General features: G+C 39.0%; 1 protein-coding gene across 4 annotated transcripts; it reads right to left on the reverse strand.

The window, feature by feature from the left end:
* On the reverse strand, positions 1–18023 carry UBXN8 (UBX domain protein 8). Of its 4 annotated transcripts, XM_036458301.2 has the most exons (8): positions 17716–17991; positions 13270–13392; positions 11789–11859; positions 9649–9771; positions 7650–7787; positions 5481–5522; positions 1316–1390; positions 1–277 (listed from the first exon to the last, which is right to left on the reverse strand). In XM_036458301.2, exons 1-8 carry the CDS (start codon positions 17801–17803, stop codon positions 110–112), a joined length of 828 nt encoding a protein of 275 aa, XP_036314194.1. In that variant the 5' UTR covers positions 17804–17991; the 3' UTR covers positions 1–109. The 4 variants fall into 4 exon arrangements, with proteins under 4 accessions (XP_036314194.1, XP_036314197.1, XP_036314196.1 ...); XM_036458304.2 differs by lacking the exon at positions 7650–7787 and having other exon boundaries at positions 17716–18023; XM_036458303.2 differs by lacking the exon at positions 9649–9771 and having other exon boundaries at positions 17716–18019.
* Between the last annotated feature and the right edge of the window lie 278 nt (positions 18024–18301).

Genomic DNA, 18301 nt, shown 5'->3' on the forward strand with positions numbered 1-18301 from the left:
TTTACTGCCTTGAGCTCAGTCAAGGTATAGCATGATTTTAATGTGAATCCTTTGTTGTCCTGTAAGGTCACACATAACTGGTTTTATGTAGAACAGGTATTCTTCATTTCTAGTTGCATGGCTCTTTTTCCTCCACATTGAGTATAGTATCCACAGTTATTCCTAGGTCCTGCAGTGAACAGTCTCCCTCAACTTCCAGAGGTATTCTGGGAAAGGAAGTAGAAAGGCCGTATAGGGATGTGTGGTACCCAATTTTCATCATCCAGTCAAGTAAAACCTAAAAGATAAGAAAAGTAGTTGTCAATACTGTACACTCTGGTGTCCCTCAGGGTCATCATGATATTTTATAATTCTTTCATTGTTAAAACATGCCCCTAGGAATAATGAGATGTTTATACCTTTCAAAGGAGCTTTATGAAGTGTAAAGAAAAATATTATATCATGGATTCTGAGATGTAAATAACCTTTAATACATTTTGTTTGAGGCCCAGGGACTACTGGCACCCACAGTCAGCAGAGGCATTTAACAAATAGCAAGGCCCCGATCACAGTGAAGGGAAAGATCTTACCTAATAATAGACAAACATGTAAGTTGACTGTACCTCCACTACGCCCACCAGCCAATCAGGAGTGATATGCAAATTGGCCCAACAAAGATGGTGGTTAATTTGCATACACAGGCGCTGAGTGACTGGGGGCGAGCAACACAGGTGTTCTGCCCCAGCCCCGGTCTCTCAGGGTCTCAGGGCAGTGTGGGAAGGCGGGCTGGAGTGGAAAGGCATTGCCGGCAGCCAGGGAGAGGAAGGCCCATCCTAGCACGAATCTTCATGCATCGGGCTTCTCATTATTCAATAAAAACATTGAGAAAAAGCAAGGGGGAAAAAAGAATGAAAAATAAAAAGATTCAGAACAAAAGGTTAGCATCTGGGGGGAAAATAATTTGAATCATAATCTTGGCCACATCAAAATCAAGCAGGAACTAATGGATAATGGGAACAAAGTTAATACCGGCTGCTTTGAAAGCATCTTACCCTCCAAGCTGTAAAAATGCAATTGTAACCACAACTACAAAAAGACAAAAAATAAATAGGAAAATGGAAAAAACATTTGCAGCAATCAGTTCAAAAGGACCCAGCAGGCCTAATTACCCAAGTTTCTGCAACGTAGTATATACATAGAAATGCTCTTTTTCCTCAACATGGACTACATGTATGTGATGAGAGTACCAGGTAACAGGTAAAATCTCTCCCACTGCATGAGAATAAACTATTGTAAAATTTATTAAAAATATTTCTCAAAATACAAATTTCCTCACCTGTGAACTGCAAGACTTAAGAAACCTTCTCCTCAGGACACTCCCACTTGGACACCGGAGAGCTACAGTAACTACCTGAGGGGGGAAAAAATGTTCAGATAAGAATTCCAATCCACTGCTCTATGCAATTCCAAAACGATAACATCTGTGATTATAAAAACTCACGAGGGATTTTGCAGGAATTAGCTCTGAGAGACTGGACCAACACAGAGTCCATATAAAATTCACTAAGCAGAAATAATTCTGGAACTGAAAAACATCTTCCTATGGACTGAGGAGAGCCTTCCAGAGAGGGTACAGAGACTAAACAATCTGCCTGTCCAGATCACATCCAGGCTGCAATTGGGCTTCAACAGTGGCCTCCCCGACCAGGAAGGTCCAGTGCCAGCTCAGTCTTCAGACCAGAGAAACAGTGGATTGAAGGGAACAAAAAGTCCCCCAGTCCACTCTACTGCTGTGGGCTGTGCACCATGCCTCGGCCATCCAAGCAAAGGAGACAGACGAGAGCTGGTCCTGGTTGCTGAGAGCTCGGAGAACTATCGTGGGATCAGTCCTGCATTATCTGCATCATGTACCAAGTTTTCCCGTAACCTTCCCTTTGATAAAACTGTCAGTAAAACAGCTATAAAGAGCTTACACACTGCTAGTATACTAAAGGACATTCTAAAAAGAAAAGGTGAGGAATTAGTCATTTCTTCTGACGTTCATTATTTAACTGTCAGGAAACCCTTTCTTACAGTCTGAAGTTACGTGAGTATCACAGTATAGAGAAATGGTGGTATTTTGTACATATTTTAAATTGATTTTAGAGATAAAGGGAGAGGGAGAGATATAAAAACATTAATGATGAAAGAGAATCATTGATTGGCTTCCTCCTGCACAATCGAGCCCACAACCCAGGCATGTGCCCTTGACCGGAATCAAACCCAGTGCAAAGGCTGACGCTCTATCCACTGGGCCAAACCAGCGAGGGTGAAGTGGTGGTTTTATAATAGTACCTACCCCCTTGAGGAAAGCCATATTAGAAAATATTTCCATTCAAGTATTTAAGGTATTTGACTCACATCCAAATCAGTTGAGCTGTCATTATTTCTACGTAAAAGTTTTATAATAAAACAAAGAAATACAGAATAACTGAATCACAAACGAAAAAGTCAATTTTGCTTATTTTTAGAAATAAGATTTAACTTTTTCAGAGATGGTTTGTTCCGTGATCTGGTCCAGAATTAAAGCCAAATGCTTTATGAGAAACCGGGGTTAAAATATAGTGAATTAATGCTTTTTCCATTATGATTAAGTGAAACTTGAGAGAAATGAACTATTATTGTTTGAAATCTAGCAACTGTTCTGTATTGTGAAAGTTGGTTGTGCATTTTCTCATTATATTACCAACAGTGTACTGGACTGACTTATGAATGGATAAAATGCCTGGGATACAATCCAAAATTAGAAAGTACATCATTGTCACAAATGCAGATTTTTAAATTACATATAAATTAGAAGTAGCAGCAATCATTAAAATTTGATACAGGTTCTTCTTAAAATGAAGTAAGATAGCATATAAAAATGAAAGTGGTTACTGTGGTAATATGGTAACAGGTATTACAAAATCAGAGTGTACTACTTAAGAAAGAACTGCATTAATTATATTTCACATCCCTCCCTCCCTTATAAATCAGGACCCCATGAACCCAGGTCACCGTTCAATTCCAGGTCAGGGCACATGCCTGGGTTGTGGGCTCAATCCCCAGTAGAGGGCATGCAGAAACAATGATTCACCACTGATTTTTCTATTCCTCTCTCACTCTCCCTTCCTGTCTCTGAAATCAATAAAAGGGTATTTATTTAAAGTCACCCAGAGAAATCAGACTAACAGCTTATGACTAGTTGGTAGGGAATTAAGAATTTTTATACTGACTTCTTAGAAGTCTAACGCAGTAGCAAATGTATAGATGGAAAATGCCTTTCCCAATGATGATTTTGGTAAAATCAAAATATTCCAATACTTAGCTTTTCTTGATTAGTGTGGAATAAAATACACTGTAAAAGTATCAACTAACTATACTATATCAACTAACTATATTAGTGGCATTCTTAATATTCTTAATAAAACTTTATTATAAAAATTGCTTATACCAATTAAAACAATATATAGTGCATATATTTTACATGTGATTCTCAGGTAACAATTATTTACTATAATTTTGTTGACTTTATTAACCCAAAACAGAACAAGGAGGATCAAACATCAGAGAAGGGAGAAGGAAAGAAGGACAGTACTGCTTACAGGGTGAGTAAGGGGAGTACTGGCTACAGCCAGAGCCTCCGTTCTCCCAGCAGGTTCCTCGGAAACTCCTCCCTCTGTGGCTTCAGCCTCAAGTAGGGAGATGGGATGAGCTATTTAGGCTCCATTAAATTCCATTACTCTGACATAAACTTTAATGACTGTAACACAAAACATCCCCTAACAAGTACTGGAAAAGGGTAAAGAAAACAAAATGGAATGACTATAAATAACTCTCTACAAGAGGAAAGCAACATCAACTGCCTCTGTGGTGAAGGATCCTCAACCTTTTTAGGGACAGAAGGTCTGAGATTGGGGGAAAAGCACTGTCCTTTTACATAGAACCACAAAAAGGTATAATTAAAAGGATTTGCTGACAACCTGGGCTCTATAACCCATGCACCTTTGGTGATAAACTGCTGTTGTGTAAAATAATTTCATGTGTTTAAAAGCCAGAGTAGCCGAAACCGGTTTGGCTCAGTGGTAGAGCATCGGTCTGTGGAATGAAGGGTCCCAGGTTCGATTCCAGTCAAGGGCATGTACATTGGTTGCGGGCACATCCCCGGTAGGGGGTGTGCAAGAGGCAGCTGGTCGATGTTTCTCTCTCATCGATGTTTCTAGCTCTCTCTCTCTCTCCCTTCCTCTCTGTAAGAAAAATCAATAAAATATATTTTTTTAAAAATAAAAATAATAAAAAATAAAAATAAAAGCCAGAGTAAATTCATCAGAGGTGTTCCCTGTCAAAATGAGCTATATTTAAATACTCCTGTATTACACACTGTTGTCACAGATACCAACTCAGAGCTTGACAAGAACTGAGAATGTGTTTCAGGACAGATATAACATAGGCATGAATTTATCACGAATAATGGGGAGGAATTAGGAATGTGTGTAATGTGTAATGTTTTTAAAACCCAGTAAGGGATGTGCAAGAGGCAACTGATCGATGATTCTCTCTCATCGATGTTTCTAACTCTCTATCCCTCTCTCTTCCTCTTTGTAAAAAATCAATAAAATATATTTTAAAAAACAAAAAACAACTGTGTTTCTCCTGCATTTTACACTTCATTATCTCTATTTCTGTAGGACTTTTGGATTTTCCTCTGACACCCAAAGTTCTAAACTTAAATGTTACAAATGTGTTGACAACAATGAACTACTCCCAATGGCTTTCTTGACTGTTGTAAAAATGACTTTTAAGAAGTCTAACACTCACTGAGCTCTAGTAATGGAAAACCAGCAGGGCTCTCCTTTGCCTAAATGACTTAATGTCTTTAAAGATATATGCTCCAGTGAATTGGGGATGTGTCTAAAACTAAGCTGGGCAGTGGCCGAACGACAGCTTAGATTATAACAAAGCACTTGGGCAAAAAGCAGCTCAATGCAGAGTGGGATTCAGTCCGAACCATCCTTCCATTCAAACATCTAAAGAGTAGCTGCATTCTTTGCTTTCTCTTTTTTAAGGGGAAAACTGCAATTAGAAGTCATCTGCCTATTTTCATCTTTTAATAAAAGAACTCATTTGCTGACTTTAAGTTCTGGAAAAGTCTGTATTCATATATATTTTTCCCCCCAACTGAATTTATTGGGGTGATATTGGTTATAAAATTGTATAGGTTTCAGGTGTAAATTCTATAGAAAAGCCATGTATTCTAACTCTGCCTAAGCTCTAAAAACACACTCAGTAGACATAAGGCTTCCAAAACAGGACCTGAGGGAGGGGCGGGGTTTTTTGATATTACCATATTCAAAACAAGATTAGTTACAGTGCAATTACAGAAACACATATGCTATCTTCATTTTCAAAACCCAAATTTAGACAAGATATACTTGATGTTAAAGGAAATAGAAAATATATTTTTAAAGAAAAAAAAATCTTACTTCTTCAGCTGTTTCAGAGGGTTCTTCAGGTAAATCTGAAACCTAAAGAAAAGTAACTATTAGTAATCCTATATAATAAAAGGCTAATATGCAAATCGACCAAACAGTGGAACGACCAGTCAGTATGATGTGCACTGACCACCAGGGGGCAGATGCTCATTCCCACAGGGGGAGCACTACTCAGCCAGAATCCAGCCTCATGGCTGGCAAACGCTAAGGATATCTGACTGATGGCTTAGGCCTACTCCCTATGGGCTCCCAGAATGCAAGAGGGTGCAGGCCTGGCTGAGGGACAGGTGCACCAGGCCTCTAGTAGGAATGAATATAAACATTTTGAAGAAAAGAATTATCTCAATGAGAAGAGTTTCTTTTCAATATAGAGTTTAAATACATCTAAGCTAAATGAAATATTTTCATATTCACTTGTAAGTTTACAATGCGAATGAGAGCTCAATTAAACATGTTTGGGTAAGCAACCTTGTGCTAACAAAAGATCATAAAAATAGAATTTTAAGATGACAGCTACCTATCTGTACACATTTCATTAAGCCAAAAAATAATTTAGATTCATACATATATACATGTTAAGATGAGTGCATGTTTTTATTCACTGGCAATTCTACAGGACTAGTTAACAACCCTTCACTTTGGTTGCTTTCACAATTTACTTAATGCTTCCCTGTTTCGGTTAATCTCTTTTAAAACCAGGTGTTCAGACAATTTTCTCTCATTAAAATACTTATTACCAACAATTTCACCTCTAGGTTTTGTTGTTTAATACCATAGAAATTCACATTTTATAACATTTCATCTAACTAACACTAATTGCATTTATTAAATAAACCACTTGTTTTCCTTTGGTATCAAAAGCATGTGCCAGTCAAAGCAAAGAATCTTGAATTTTTAACTAGTCCATCCAGGTCATTAGATCTTTTGAAATGTAAGAAATAGTTCCATGACCTGATTTTCACCTTCAAGCTCCATTTTCTTTCTTTCTTTCTTTTTTTAAAATATATTTTATTGGTTTTTTTACAGAGAGGAAGAGAGAGGGATAGAGAGTTAGAAACATCGATCAGCTGCCTCTTGTACACCCCCTACCGGGGATGTGCCCACAACCAAGGTATATGCCTTTGACCAGAATCGAACCTGGGACCCTTCAGTCCGCAGGCTGATGCTCCATCCATTGAGCCAAACCAGTTTTGGCCCAAGCTCCATTTTCATCTTTTAATAAAAGAACTCATTTGCAGCCAAGACCGGTTTGGCTCAATGGATAGAGTGTCGGCTTGGGGACTGAAGGGACCCGGGTTCGATTTCGGTCAAGGGCATGTACCTTGGTTGCGGGCACATCCCCTGTGGGGGGTGTGCAAGAGGCAGCTGATCGATAACTCTCTCATCGATGTTTCTAGCTCTCTGTCTCTCTCCCTTCCTCTCTGTACAAAATCAATAAAATATATTTAAAAAGAACTCATTTGCTGACTTTAAGTTCTGGAAAAGCCTATATATATAGGCTGATCTTATTGGAGTAACATTGGTTATAAAAATATATAGGTTTTATAATTATAAGGGATAAGGAAACCTCAGACTGAGAAGCAATACATTAGAAACCACTTTCAAGGACTGCATAGATAACCTATCAGCTTTCCCTAAGAGGCAGTAAAAACACTTATTTCCAATCTTTGCTAGCTTCAAATTTAACTGAAGGATGAAAAGTTTGAAAGGAAAGATGGGATAATAAACCTGGGCACTGTTCCAAAGGAATGGTCACTGACCCATTCCCTAGAAGTGCCACTGAGGAAAATGAAACACTCATGTTAACTGTAGCCACTCACTAAATATGGCTTAACCATGTCTCAGCTACCCATAGGGATGTTTTCTTAGTAAACATTATATTTTTTTATTTCTACATAACCAAGTTACTTCCTCAAAAAGAACTGAGTATTTTCTAACCTATTATCATTTCTCGTCATAGCTTCCTCCTAAGTTTGGTTCAGAACACTAATAGTAAGCAGGGAAAGTGACCCTTAATGAAGGCGATCACTTTGTAAACTAGTGGGAAAACATCTGGATTAAAAAGCCAGTCCCTCTTCCCTCAGTGTACCATCTCACTCACAGAACAAGGTTCCTGCCATACCACGGGACAGTGCAAGGAGCAGGCATTAAGTAACCAACCTCCTTCTGTGTGGGCTGTTCAGCAGGTGGTGAAACCTTGGTTGAAGGCTTAGGCAAGTTCCGTCTCTTTGCTGCTTTTCTGTTTGCTGTTTCAAAAGATGTCTGACTGTCATTTTCAACCGCCAAATCTTCATCACCCTAGTCAAAAACAACAGACAATTTCTAAAGAGTTGCTTCCTATCAACTGTATTCACAATGGTTATTTCTCTTACCCTGATGGCATTCCAATAGAAAATATAGTTAAGTCACTATAAGACCCAGAAAATTAAAGCATTATCTCCATAGACAGAAAAACATGGAGCTTGTAGACACTCTCCTTATCCAGAGCAGGTGTTTGGTCTGATGGATACAAGGCTGAGACAGGCCTTTCCATTTTAATTGACTCCCAAGGTTTCAGTAGGATGGAAGAAAGAAGAAAACCTGGAGATATCCTTTCCTCCTTTTAGCAAAGGAAGCAAGGCAGTGCAAGGAATGCTGCCTTAAACGGCTATGAAAATAGTACACATATATAAAAACATGTTTCTCAAGCATATCACACTCACATATGGCTGCTGGCCATGAGTCTGACATGCTTGTGTGTGATGCAAAACTTCCATAGCTGAATGCAGCCCTAGTATCTTGTCATATGTACACATGCTTTAGTTCTCAAATTAAAACTTTGAGCTTCCATTTGAATTAATCACTTTAGGAGGCAAAGGATTTTATTCCAGAAATCATAAAGATTATTTTTATTAATATTATGTATTAAAATTCCCTTAAGTGTCAAGATAATTCCCTTAAGTGTCAAATTCTCCAATATGTACTTATTAGCTCACTAATGTCTTCCTTCCATATCCACTGACCTTCTAAAAGTTCTCTTTATCAGACTAAAATGGCCACCATGTTGATGGACAGCTTTCCCCATCCCTCTATCCTAAGAGAAGTTGTAGAAGGAGCATAGGGAAAGGAAGTCAAGAGATCCTGATGCTAAACAATTAACTGAGCAAACTTAAGCCACTTCCGGGGCTGGAGCAGCTGACAGAGACTTTCTTTCAGCCCCACATCCCAATCCTCACGTTCTTTGATAGTCCTGAGAGCCTTACGTTATAAACAACACGGACGGTCCACCCAGTCCAACTTCTTGTTGTCCCCACTAGCCATGGTACTACAGGTACCATGAAGATACAGTGTAAAAGCAAGGGACAGAATACTAATTCACGTTGTGACCATTTCAGAAAAAGACATGGCAGACTAAAATAAGGCTAACAAAACTGAACAAAAGGCAACTTCAACTCAGAAGTGAAATCACCATATGGAGCAGGTGCATTTCGCATTAATTTTAATATCCACCCTTGATTGTTTAGTGATATGTTTACCATTATGCAATAAATAAAAACTGATTCTGCTTCACTATAGAAATCCTGTTCACCTACCTTTACCAAGTCCCTTTCTTTACAACATGGTGACAGGTGCAGTATAAACAAAAAGCAAGTAAGTTTTGGGGACATAAATAATGTTACACATAAAACCTATAGCCAGTTATTCTAAAACGTAATTCATTGATAAATATCCTTTTTCCTCTGTAAGAAGACGAAATTATAAACTTCCAGGAGCAAATGACAGCGTTTGTATTTGAGGCCAAAGGAAAAAAGAGTCAAAGGTTAATTTGGCTTTACAAAAGAAGGGCCAAACAAAGTGAATAAATGTGAGCTTATACCTTGGAGCTCTCCCTTGAGAAAAATGTGAATTCCCTCATATGAAACACAGTGATAGAGCCAATAGTTTTCTTAAAGATTACCTTATGTCAGAGCCTTCCAAGGCTCTAAGTTACATGTTCTTAGGCATTTAACTGCTCAACACACAAATATGCTGAATAAAAATTGATATATAACCACTAATAAAACATCCTAAAAATGGCTGCATTAGCAGGTTAATATCATTTGCAATTAAAAAAAATCAATATATGTAAAACGAAACGTAAGTAATAGAATTCAAAATATAACGTGGAGTATTTTCTAACCCCAAGTTTATGACCATGGCTTAACTTCCAGGCTTCACCCGTCATTCGGTAAAAGCGCTCTTCCAGTTTTTTCAATTTCATTTCCTGATGAGGTTTTAGAACATTCTCTACGTATCTGCTGGCCTGTTCAAAAAAGTAAATTAGGTGGTGTTACTATACAATGACATTCCTAAGATTTTACATTGTCTATAAAGTTGTCAGTGAGAACCAACTTAGAAGTTGTTTTCACATTAACTCAATTTTTCCAAAAAAAGCAGCATCTACCACCTTTGCATCACTCTCTAAACATTTGCATTTGTACATAATGCAAATAAACACAAATGTTCTATACGTTTGCTTGTATGGCAGTCGCCTCTATATCATTTAATGTATTTTCAATGCAACAAAAACTGAGGGCTGGGGATGCAAAGATTCCTTCTAGGAGCTTAAAGCCAGGACAATTTGTCCAAGACATGAACTCATTTGGAAGAAGATTAATTGATAGCTCGATCACGTTAAAGTAGAAACTATTTTTGGACTCCAAATTTCATTACTGATGAAGTAAATATGTGAGGGCAGATGGAGGAGTGGTAATTGACATAACATCTAATTAAAGAAGATCTCAAGTCATTAAACTTTACATTTTAAAAAACAAGAAATAAAAAACTTAAATCCAAAGCTAGAATTAATAAGGAAGCAAACAATGAAGATTACAGAAGAGATAAAAACATACAGAATTCTAGAAAACAATAGAACCAACAAAACCAGAAATGGGTTAGTTGAGAAAATGAGTAAAATTGACAAACCTATAACTTGACTAAGAAAAAAATAACATCAGAAATGAATATGGGGATATTACTACTAACCTTATAGAAATAAAAAAGAATATGACAATTTTTAGATAACCAAAATGAAATGGACAAATCCCTAAAAATACACAAATTATCAAAACTGACTCAAGAAGAAACAGGACAGACCCAAGGAGAGATTGAATCAGTAATTACAAACCACCAAAGAAAAACTCAGGACCAGATGGATTCACTGGTTAATTCTATCAAACAGTTAACACTAGCAGCACTATTCACAAAAGCCAAAAGGAGGAAACAACCTAAATGTTCATCAGAGAATGAATGATTGAATTTTGATAGTTCCAGGCAACAGAAAATCACTCAGCCATAAAAATGAATGAAGTTCTGATACGTGCTCTACGGATGAACACTGGAAAATATTATGCTAAGTGAAAAAAGCCAGACACAAAAGGCCATGATGTTCTATGATTTCATTATATGCAATATCCAGAACAGATAAACACGTCCAGAGAGCAGATTGGTGGCTGCCAGAGGATGAAAGGAGGGGAAATGAGGAAGTAACTGCTTAATGGATATGGGTTTTTTCTTTCTTCCTTTTTTTTTACGTTTACCATGCCATGGATTCATAGGGAATGGGTCCCAGCAGCACAGGCCCCTTCCCACTGGTTCTCACAAAGTGTGCTTCTCTGAGTGGAGCAGGCTCACACTTCAGATGAACTCAGGTACCTTCCTCTTTGGCTTCCTTCTTTTTTCTAATCACTTTCCTTCCCACTTTTCAGGAAGCTAGCTCGGTTCTTCGAGTGCTTACCATGCTCAATAGGTACATTCATTCTTTTGGCAAGAACCTCGCCCTTGTTTGTTTACAACGGTGCCTACCACATGGGGGTGACGCATCTTCCAGTTTGCCATGGAAACATTTGTGGGGCATTCTGAACAGTGCCCAATCCCTGGATGTCTACAATAGCATCTGTCTTGTAGATTCACAATGTATTCTGCCAGAGGAGCCGCTCCAGGTTTCCTAATGAGCTCTGAGTCTTGAAAACATAAGGGGATGCCTCTCTTCTTTCCTATGTGTTCGGCATTTTGGTGAATTAAATGGAAGATGCAGCTGAAAGGTGGGGTTTCTTTGGAGGCGAAGGAAATGTTTTGGAACTAGACAGAGGTAGTGGTTGCACAACCTTGTGACCGTTAATGCCACTGAATTGTACCCTTTAGGATGGTTAATTTTAAATCATTGAATTTGACCTCAATAGTTTAAAAAATCTGAGCACAGACACCAATAGACTAAATTTTAAGCGCCCCAGGTATTTCTGTATTCTTTCTAGATATATTAGCTAAAAATTATGCTTTACCTTTTCACCCTGTGCCTCTTGTTGTTTTTTCCTCGCCAGTTTTTGCCTTTGCCCATTCTTCTCTTCTTCATCTAAGACATCAAAACATAGAAGTGTTTTTTAATTCCCAAGTATCAATAAGTTGAATGCTATTTTCTCTTAAAATAATCTGTAGTCTGTAGATCTTAAAATGTTTTTAGACAAGCCTTTAAACCACAGATATTTTGAAAAATAATGAAAATGAGATGCATGCCGACAGTTGAAACTAAGAAATCTGCAATAAAATCAGTAGGAAGAGGTCTGCTCTGAAGCAAGCTCCCGGACTATGAGAGGGACCCCCTCCTCCGGTGCATGAATTTTCAGGCACCGGGCCTCCAGTGAAAATAACTTAGGATAAAAAGTCTTTAGAGATTAATGATAGACATATTTAACATTTGTATAATAGTTTATAAGGTGTACCTAGGAAACAGCAGTTAAGCTGCACAATTTAAAATGAGAATTTTCAATGTACAAACCTAAAAGTTATATAGTTTTGAATATGTAAGGAAAATATGAGATTTCTCATAAAAATGTTGGGATTTATGGTCCATTAAAAATCACGCCTCAAGTCGTAATGATTACTGTACCTTGAAATTACACTGCACAAATTAATGGTAAATGGTTCTTATTGTGCAAAGTTCTAGATAGGGGTGTCGAACTCAATCAGAGAAGGAGCCAAAATCTAAAATCCAGCCTAAATCGCGGGCCGAATGGTTTACTGAACAGTCATAAACTGTCATTGTGATGGAAACGCAGCGGAGTGCAGTGATGACAGCACGGTGCGGGCCACATTGCAAGGCCTGGCGGGACGGATTTGGCCCGCAGGCCTTGTGTTTGACACATGTGTTCTAGAATATATAAAGAAAACATTTCATTAGAAAAATATATATCCCAAGAAACCAGAAACACCAATCAAAAAGGATATATGCACTCCTATGTTCATAGCAGCACAATTTACAATAGCTAAGATTTGGAAACAGTTTAAGTGCCCATGAGCACATGAGTGGATTTAAAAACTGTGGTACATCTACACAATGGAATACAGTATAGTATTCCATTGCAGTATATGAACATTTGCAACAGCATGGATGAAAATGGAGAGCATTATTCTAAGTGAAATAAGCCAGTTAAGAGTAAGATAAATATCACATGATCTCACTCATATGTGGGATATAATGAACAACATAAACTGATGAACAAAAATAGATCAAGAGACAAGGTAACACTGAACAAGACTGTCCAACCTCAGAGAGAAGGCAGGGGAGAAGGGTTAGAGATCAACCAAAGGACTTGTATGCATGCATATTAGCATAACCAATGGACACTGACACTGGGGCAATGGGGGCTTGTTCTGGGAGGTGGGAGTGGTGGGGGAGGTCAATCAGGGGAAAAGGAGACACATGTAAAACTTAAAACAATAAAAAAATTTAAAAATAGTATAAAAAGGTAAACAATAAACTTACCTTTCAGTTGAACTTGGGAAGGTTTAAATGAGTTAAGCCATGAGGTAGTCACAGAGATAATTAAAGTAAGAAGAGCAAGCAGTAAGAAAATCCGGCCACACAGCAAAATTATATCTTTAATTCCTTATAAAGAAAAAATATTAAAATTAAAAACACTTATCTTGATACTACTACTAAGTAATAACACATTAGAAAATTATTTGTCCTAGAAAAATACAATAAAATTTAAGTTATGCAACTGTCTTATGATTTTTCATATCCTTTAGGCACCAAAATTCATCATGTTTGTCAATACCAAAAAGTTTTCAGAAAACAATTCTAGAACATCTTTTGTCCCAGTAATATAAGTTTAATGCAAGTGACTATCTACATTATAAATATTAGGACTATCATTAATGCATAAATTCTAGTTTCCTTTCTGCCCAGAGAAGGAGATAAAACTATCCATACATTTAAAAATTAAATGGTGATGTTATCATCTTTTCAAATTCTATATTTAAAAAGTCATACACACACAGTCATTTCCACTGAGCACCAATTTCTTATTTCTCACCGTTATATTTTGAAACTGTACTTTATCTTTTGCATGTGTATGTACACTTTATGTCTCATTTGGTCATTTGTATATAAAATTACTATATATGTGTTTACCTAGAAAAAAAAATCAGTATTTGGTCGTACATATTGTTTTAAGAACCAAGATGAAAATTAAGTCAGCAAAAATGTAACAAGTGCCCACTTTGTGCAATATAACTTGCTAAATGGTGAAGGAATGGAGCTATAAAGTTGGGTTACAAATGGTTTCTACCCGCCAGGAATTTTTAGTTTAATTCTGTAAGTCTCAAAATTACCAGGGAGAGGTACAGAGGAAACATTTTACCAATGTGATGTGACTAGTAGTTAGTGAATTAGCTGAAAATTAAAGAAGGAATTATAGATGCAGACAGATATATATTTATATTTACATTTATATCTTTGCATCGCAGTCCCTCCAACTTTTGACAGCATTAACTACTGACTCAGGCATGGCTCAATACAACAAGTAAGTCTGGAGTAACTGGCCATCACAAAAGTAATTTCATATTAGAGTTCTGGTATTTAAAGAAACCACTCAGTTATGAGATTTATGTCCCATAATATTGCTTTCTGTTCTAACAAGCAAACAGTTTGCAAATGTTATATGGAAATAGAAAATAGTTTGTATGTACATTTTTCAGGTAAGAAAAAAGTTTTTAAAAAAGTTTTGTACCGCCGAGACCGGTTTGGCTCAATGGATAGAGCTTCGGCTTGGGGACTGAAGGGTCCCGGGTTCGATTCCGGTCAAGGGCATGTACCTTGGTTGCGGGCACATCCCCAGTAGGGGGTGTGCAAGAGGCAGCTGGTCGATGACTCTCTCTCATCGATGTTTCTAACTATCTCTCTCCCTTCCTCTCTGTACAAAATAAAAAAAAAAGTTTTGTACCTACTCTCAAGAGCCCATGTGCAGGTCATTTAATGGATAACGAGTGTGAGGAACCAGAATTAAAACTGACTTGTACTTAGCTTGAGTACAAGTAAAAATGCATTGGCAATGAAGGCTTTATACAGTAGAAAAAAGCAGGGATAATTTTTCTTTTTTTTCGTTTTTTATTCTTTTTAAAAATATATATATTTTTTATTGATTTTTTACAGAAAGGAAAGGAGAGGGATAGAGAGCTAGAAACATTGATGAGAAATATTGATCAGCTGTCTCCTGCACATCCCCTACTAGAGATGTGCCCGAAACCAAGGTACATGCCCCTGACTGGAATCGAACCCGGGACCTTTCAGTCCGCAGGCCGACGTTCTATCCACTGAAGCCAAACCAGTCCTGGCTAGGGATCATTTTTCAATGTATGTCCAAAAATACAGCCCACATGGGAATGAATGGGTCTTGGCATTCTACTCTCTTCCCCACCACCACCTCCCACCCCAAAATTCAATTAGCAGCTCCAGCTAAGAATATCAATATCTTTAAGCACAGTTTCACACATAACTAGCCTTGTAGCTGCTGCATTGGGATGTATGGTTGGCAAAACAGACTTAAAATACTGTCAGTGGATAATTACAGAACCAATATCAAGGCAGGCGATCAATATTGATGTTATTCTCCCATCGATGTTTCTCTCTCCCTCCCTTTCTTTAAAAATCACTAAAAATATACTATTTTAAAAAAAAGAAAAGTAAACAATCATAATTTCACACAGGATTTTAGGAAAAAGAAGTTAAATGAAAACTAAAGGAACTACTAGGTGATGTTGTCAGGGACCCAGCTGTATTTTCTATAATTTTTGGCCTATCTTTATTAATTTAGAGATTATGTTAAGTGCTAGGAATACAAAAACAAATTAGATTGGTCTCTGCCCTCACCAAGTGTACAGAAGTGTGGTCAGAGCTGATTATGTGAACAAATATCTTTCAGCAACCTCAACAACCACCTTCTCATTGACCTGTGACTCAAATATTAGTTCAAAGTAGAAGATTCCAAATGGGCAGAATAGAGGTGAACGCTGTAGAAGTGACAGAGCAAAGTGAATTCTGTAATAGGTAAGTGTGAATTTAACATTTCTATAGGGCATCCCAAAAAATTTATACGCACACTATGAATAATTATAAAGGCAGTGTTTATTAAAATACATTTCATTTTCAAAATTGAGCTATCAGCTGTTAAAATGTGCATACATGTTTTGGGCACATTTGTATATCTCATTTCGATAACGGTCTTGTTAGATTTCAATACATCTTGAGTTGAATCAGGCTTCTGAGGGTCTTTGTAAAATTTTTAAAAAGCATTTTAATTTCTTTTCTTAACTTTTTAAAATTGATTTTGAAGAGAGAGGGGAAGAGAGAGAGAAATGTGGATTTGTTGTTCCACTTATTCTGCCTTTCTTGGTTGCTTCTGTATGTGGTCTGACCAGGAACTGAACTCAGAGCCTTACTGTATTATTTTATTTCAAGGAACATTCATGGGTACCTGACTTCTTAGGGGTGGCTGAGGGAGAATGGGAAGACAGGAATAGTAAAGCTGAGTTGCATCAGGGTCTCTAACTTTAGAACCAGGTTTAATGAGGAGATACCTAAACTGAACCCTTATAAGTCCAAAAATGGGATTGATGTTCCACAGGTCCACCATTTTCTTTTATTGATGGCTTTGTTCCACTCACATGTAAGTCATCCTTGAATTCCTCCTTTCCCTTTTCTCAAATTACCCACCAACAAACCCAGTGGTTGTACTTTGTAAATATCCCAAATCTGCACATTTATCATCGTCTGGGCTATCATCACTACTTGCCTACTTCCAAACATAAGCTGCCCCACTGCTTCCACTCCAGCTTCCTTCCTGGACATTCTCCACACTGACCTGTGACCTGTTTAAAACCTTAGGGCACTTAGGTTTTGTGTCAGGGCCCTTACTCCCTTAGGGCACCTTACTCCCTACATCTGTTTCCTCAACTGTTATTAGAGTTGTAAGAGTACCCAGATTACCCTTTACTGGCTTGGCTGAGTGGATAGAGCATAAGCCTACAGACTGAAGGGTCCCAGGTTCGATTCCAGTCAAAGGCATGTACCTTGGTTGTGAGCACATCCCCAATAGAGGGTGATTGATATTTCTATCTCATCGATATTTCTAACTCTATCCCTCTCCCTTCCTCCCTGTAAAAAAAAAAAAAAAAAAAAAAAAAAAAAATCAACAAAAGCCCTAACTGGTTTGGCTCAATGGATAGAGCGTTGGTCTGCAGACTGAAAAGTCCCGGCTTCGATTCAGGTCAAGGGCATGTACCTTGGTTGTGGGCACATCCCCTGTGGGAGGTGTGCTGGAGGCAGCTGATAGTTGTTTCTGTCTATCCCTCTCCCTTTCTCTCTCTCAAAAAAAAAAAAAAAAAAAAATCAATAAAATATATTTTTTAAATAAAAAATAAATCAATAAAATATATTTTTAAAAATAGAGTACCCAGACTGGAGAATGAAAGAGCACTTAGTGTTAGGCTCATAACAGGTGCTCAATGAGTGCATGCATCTTCAGCCACTCTCCTTCCCATATTCTCCCCGACTGGCCAGCGGTCTTCATCCTTTTCCTCCAACGCGTCACAATTCTGTGTGTCTGCAATGTGTTTGCCCAGGTTTTCAAAGCGGCGGCTCCCGATCATTCACATCCCTTTAGATTCCTCAGGAGGCCTGCGTCACATTGCCCCTTTGCTTTCTGCGTCTGTCCCCTCCCACGCGAAAACGCGCCAGGTCTGCAGGGACATTTTTCGCGCCCAGTGTCCCCCGCCGACTGCGGGCGGGAGTGGGGAGGGACCCGGCGCCGGAAGCGGGACGTGGGCGCGAGGCAGCCTGGGAGTCGTAGTCAACGCGGGCACTTGTACGTCACACTCACGGGAAAGTGACCTGGTGTGGGCGCCCCGAGGGAAACACACCAACACTTACCCAGCTCGGGGATCCCACGCCGCAACTCCAGACACAAGAGGGGGAGCGCGGAGAGGAGGAAGATGCCCACGACCCCGCGGGCGGCCATGGCGGCGAGAGACCCTCCCCTTCCGGTTCCGCCCCCGCGGGAAGGCGGAGTGGAGCCCTCGCCTAGGAGGGTTGGCTCTTGGGCAGAGCGTTAGAGCCTAGGGGCCCTGTGGGTGCGCAGGCTGAGTGTAGAACCTGTGTTTGAGCTCAACATCTGTCGCTTCACATCAGGAGAAACACGAGTCACCTCCCCACGTCACTTGGCGTCTGGGGAGACGGCCCTGCTGGCCGCCGCCCAGCCGCGAGCTCTGGAAGTCACGCGAGAGCTGCAGCGTGGCGGCTCCCCTCGCCGCGGGGCTGTGGAGGCCGAGAGAGAGCCCTCGGAGGAAAACCATCCGGAAGCGGAAATGGACGCGCGGTGGACGCTGTGGGGAGGTCGCCGGGCCCTTTGGCCTTGTGACCCTCACGGGTGATAGTGGGCTTTTGTGTCAGAGCTACTAAGCTAAGGTGACCAGACGTCCCGCTTTTTAACAATTTGTCCCGCGTCGTTTCTCCAAAA

Source organism: Pipistrellus kuhlii, unplaced genomic scaffold (assembly GCF_014108245.1).
Source record: "Pipistrellus kuhlii isolate mPipKuh1 unplaced genomic scaffold, mPipKuh1.p scaffold_m20_p_3, whole genome shotgun sequence".
In the NCBI taxonomy this organism is placed as follows: Eukaryota; Metazoa; Chordata; class Mammalia; order Chiroptera; family Vespertilionidae; genus Pipistrellus; species Pipistrellus kuhlii.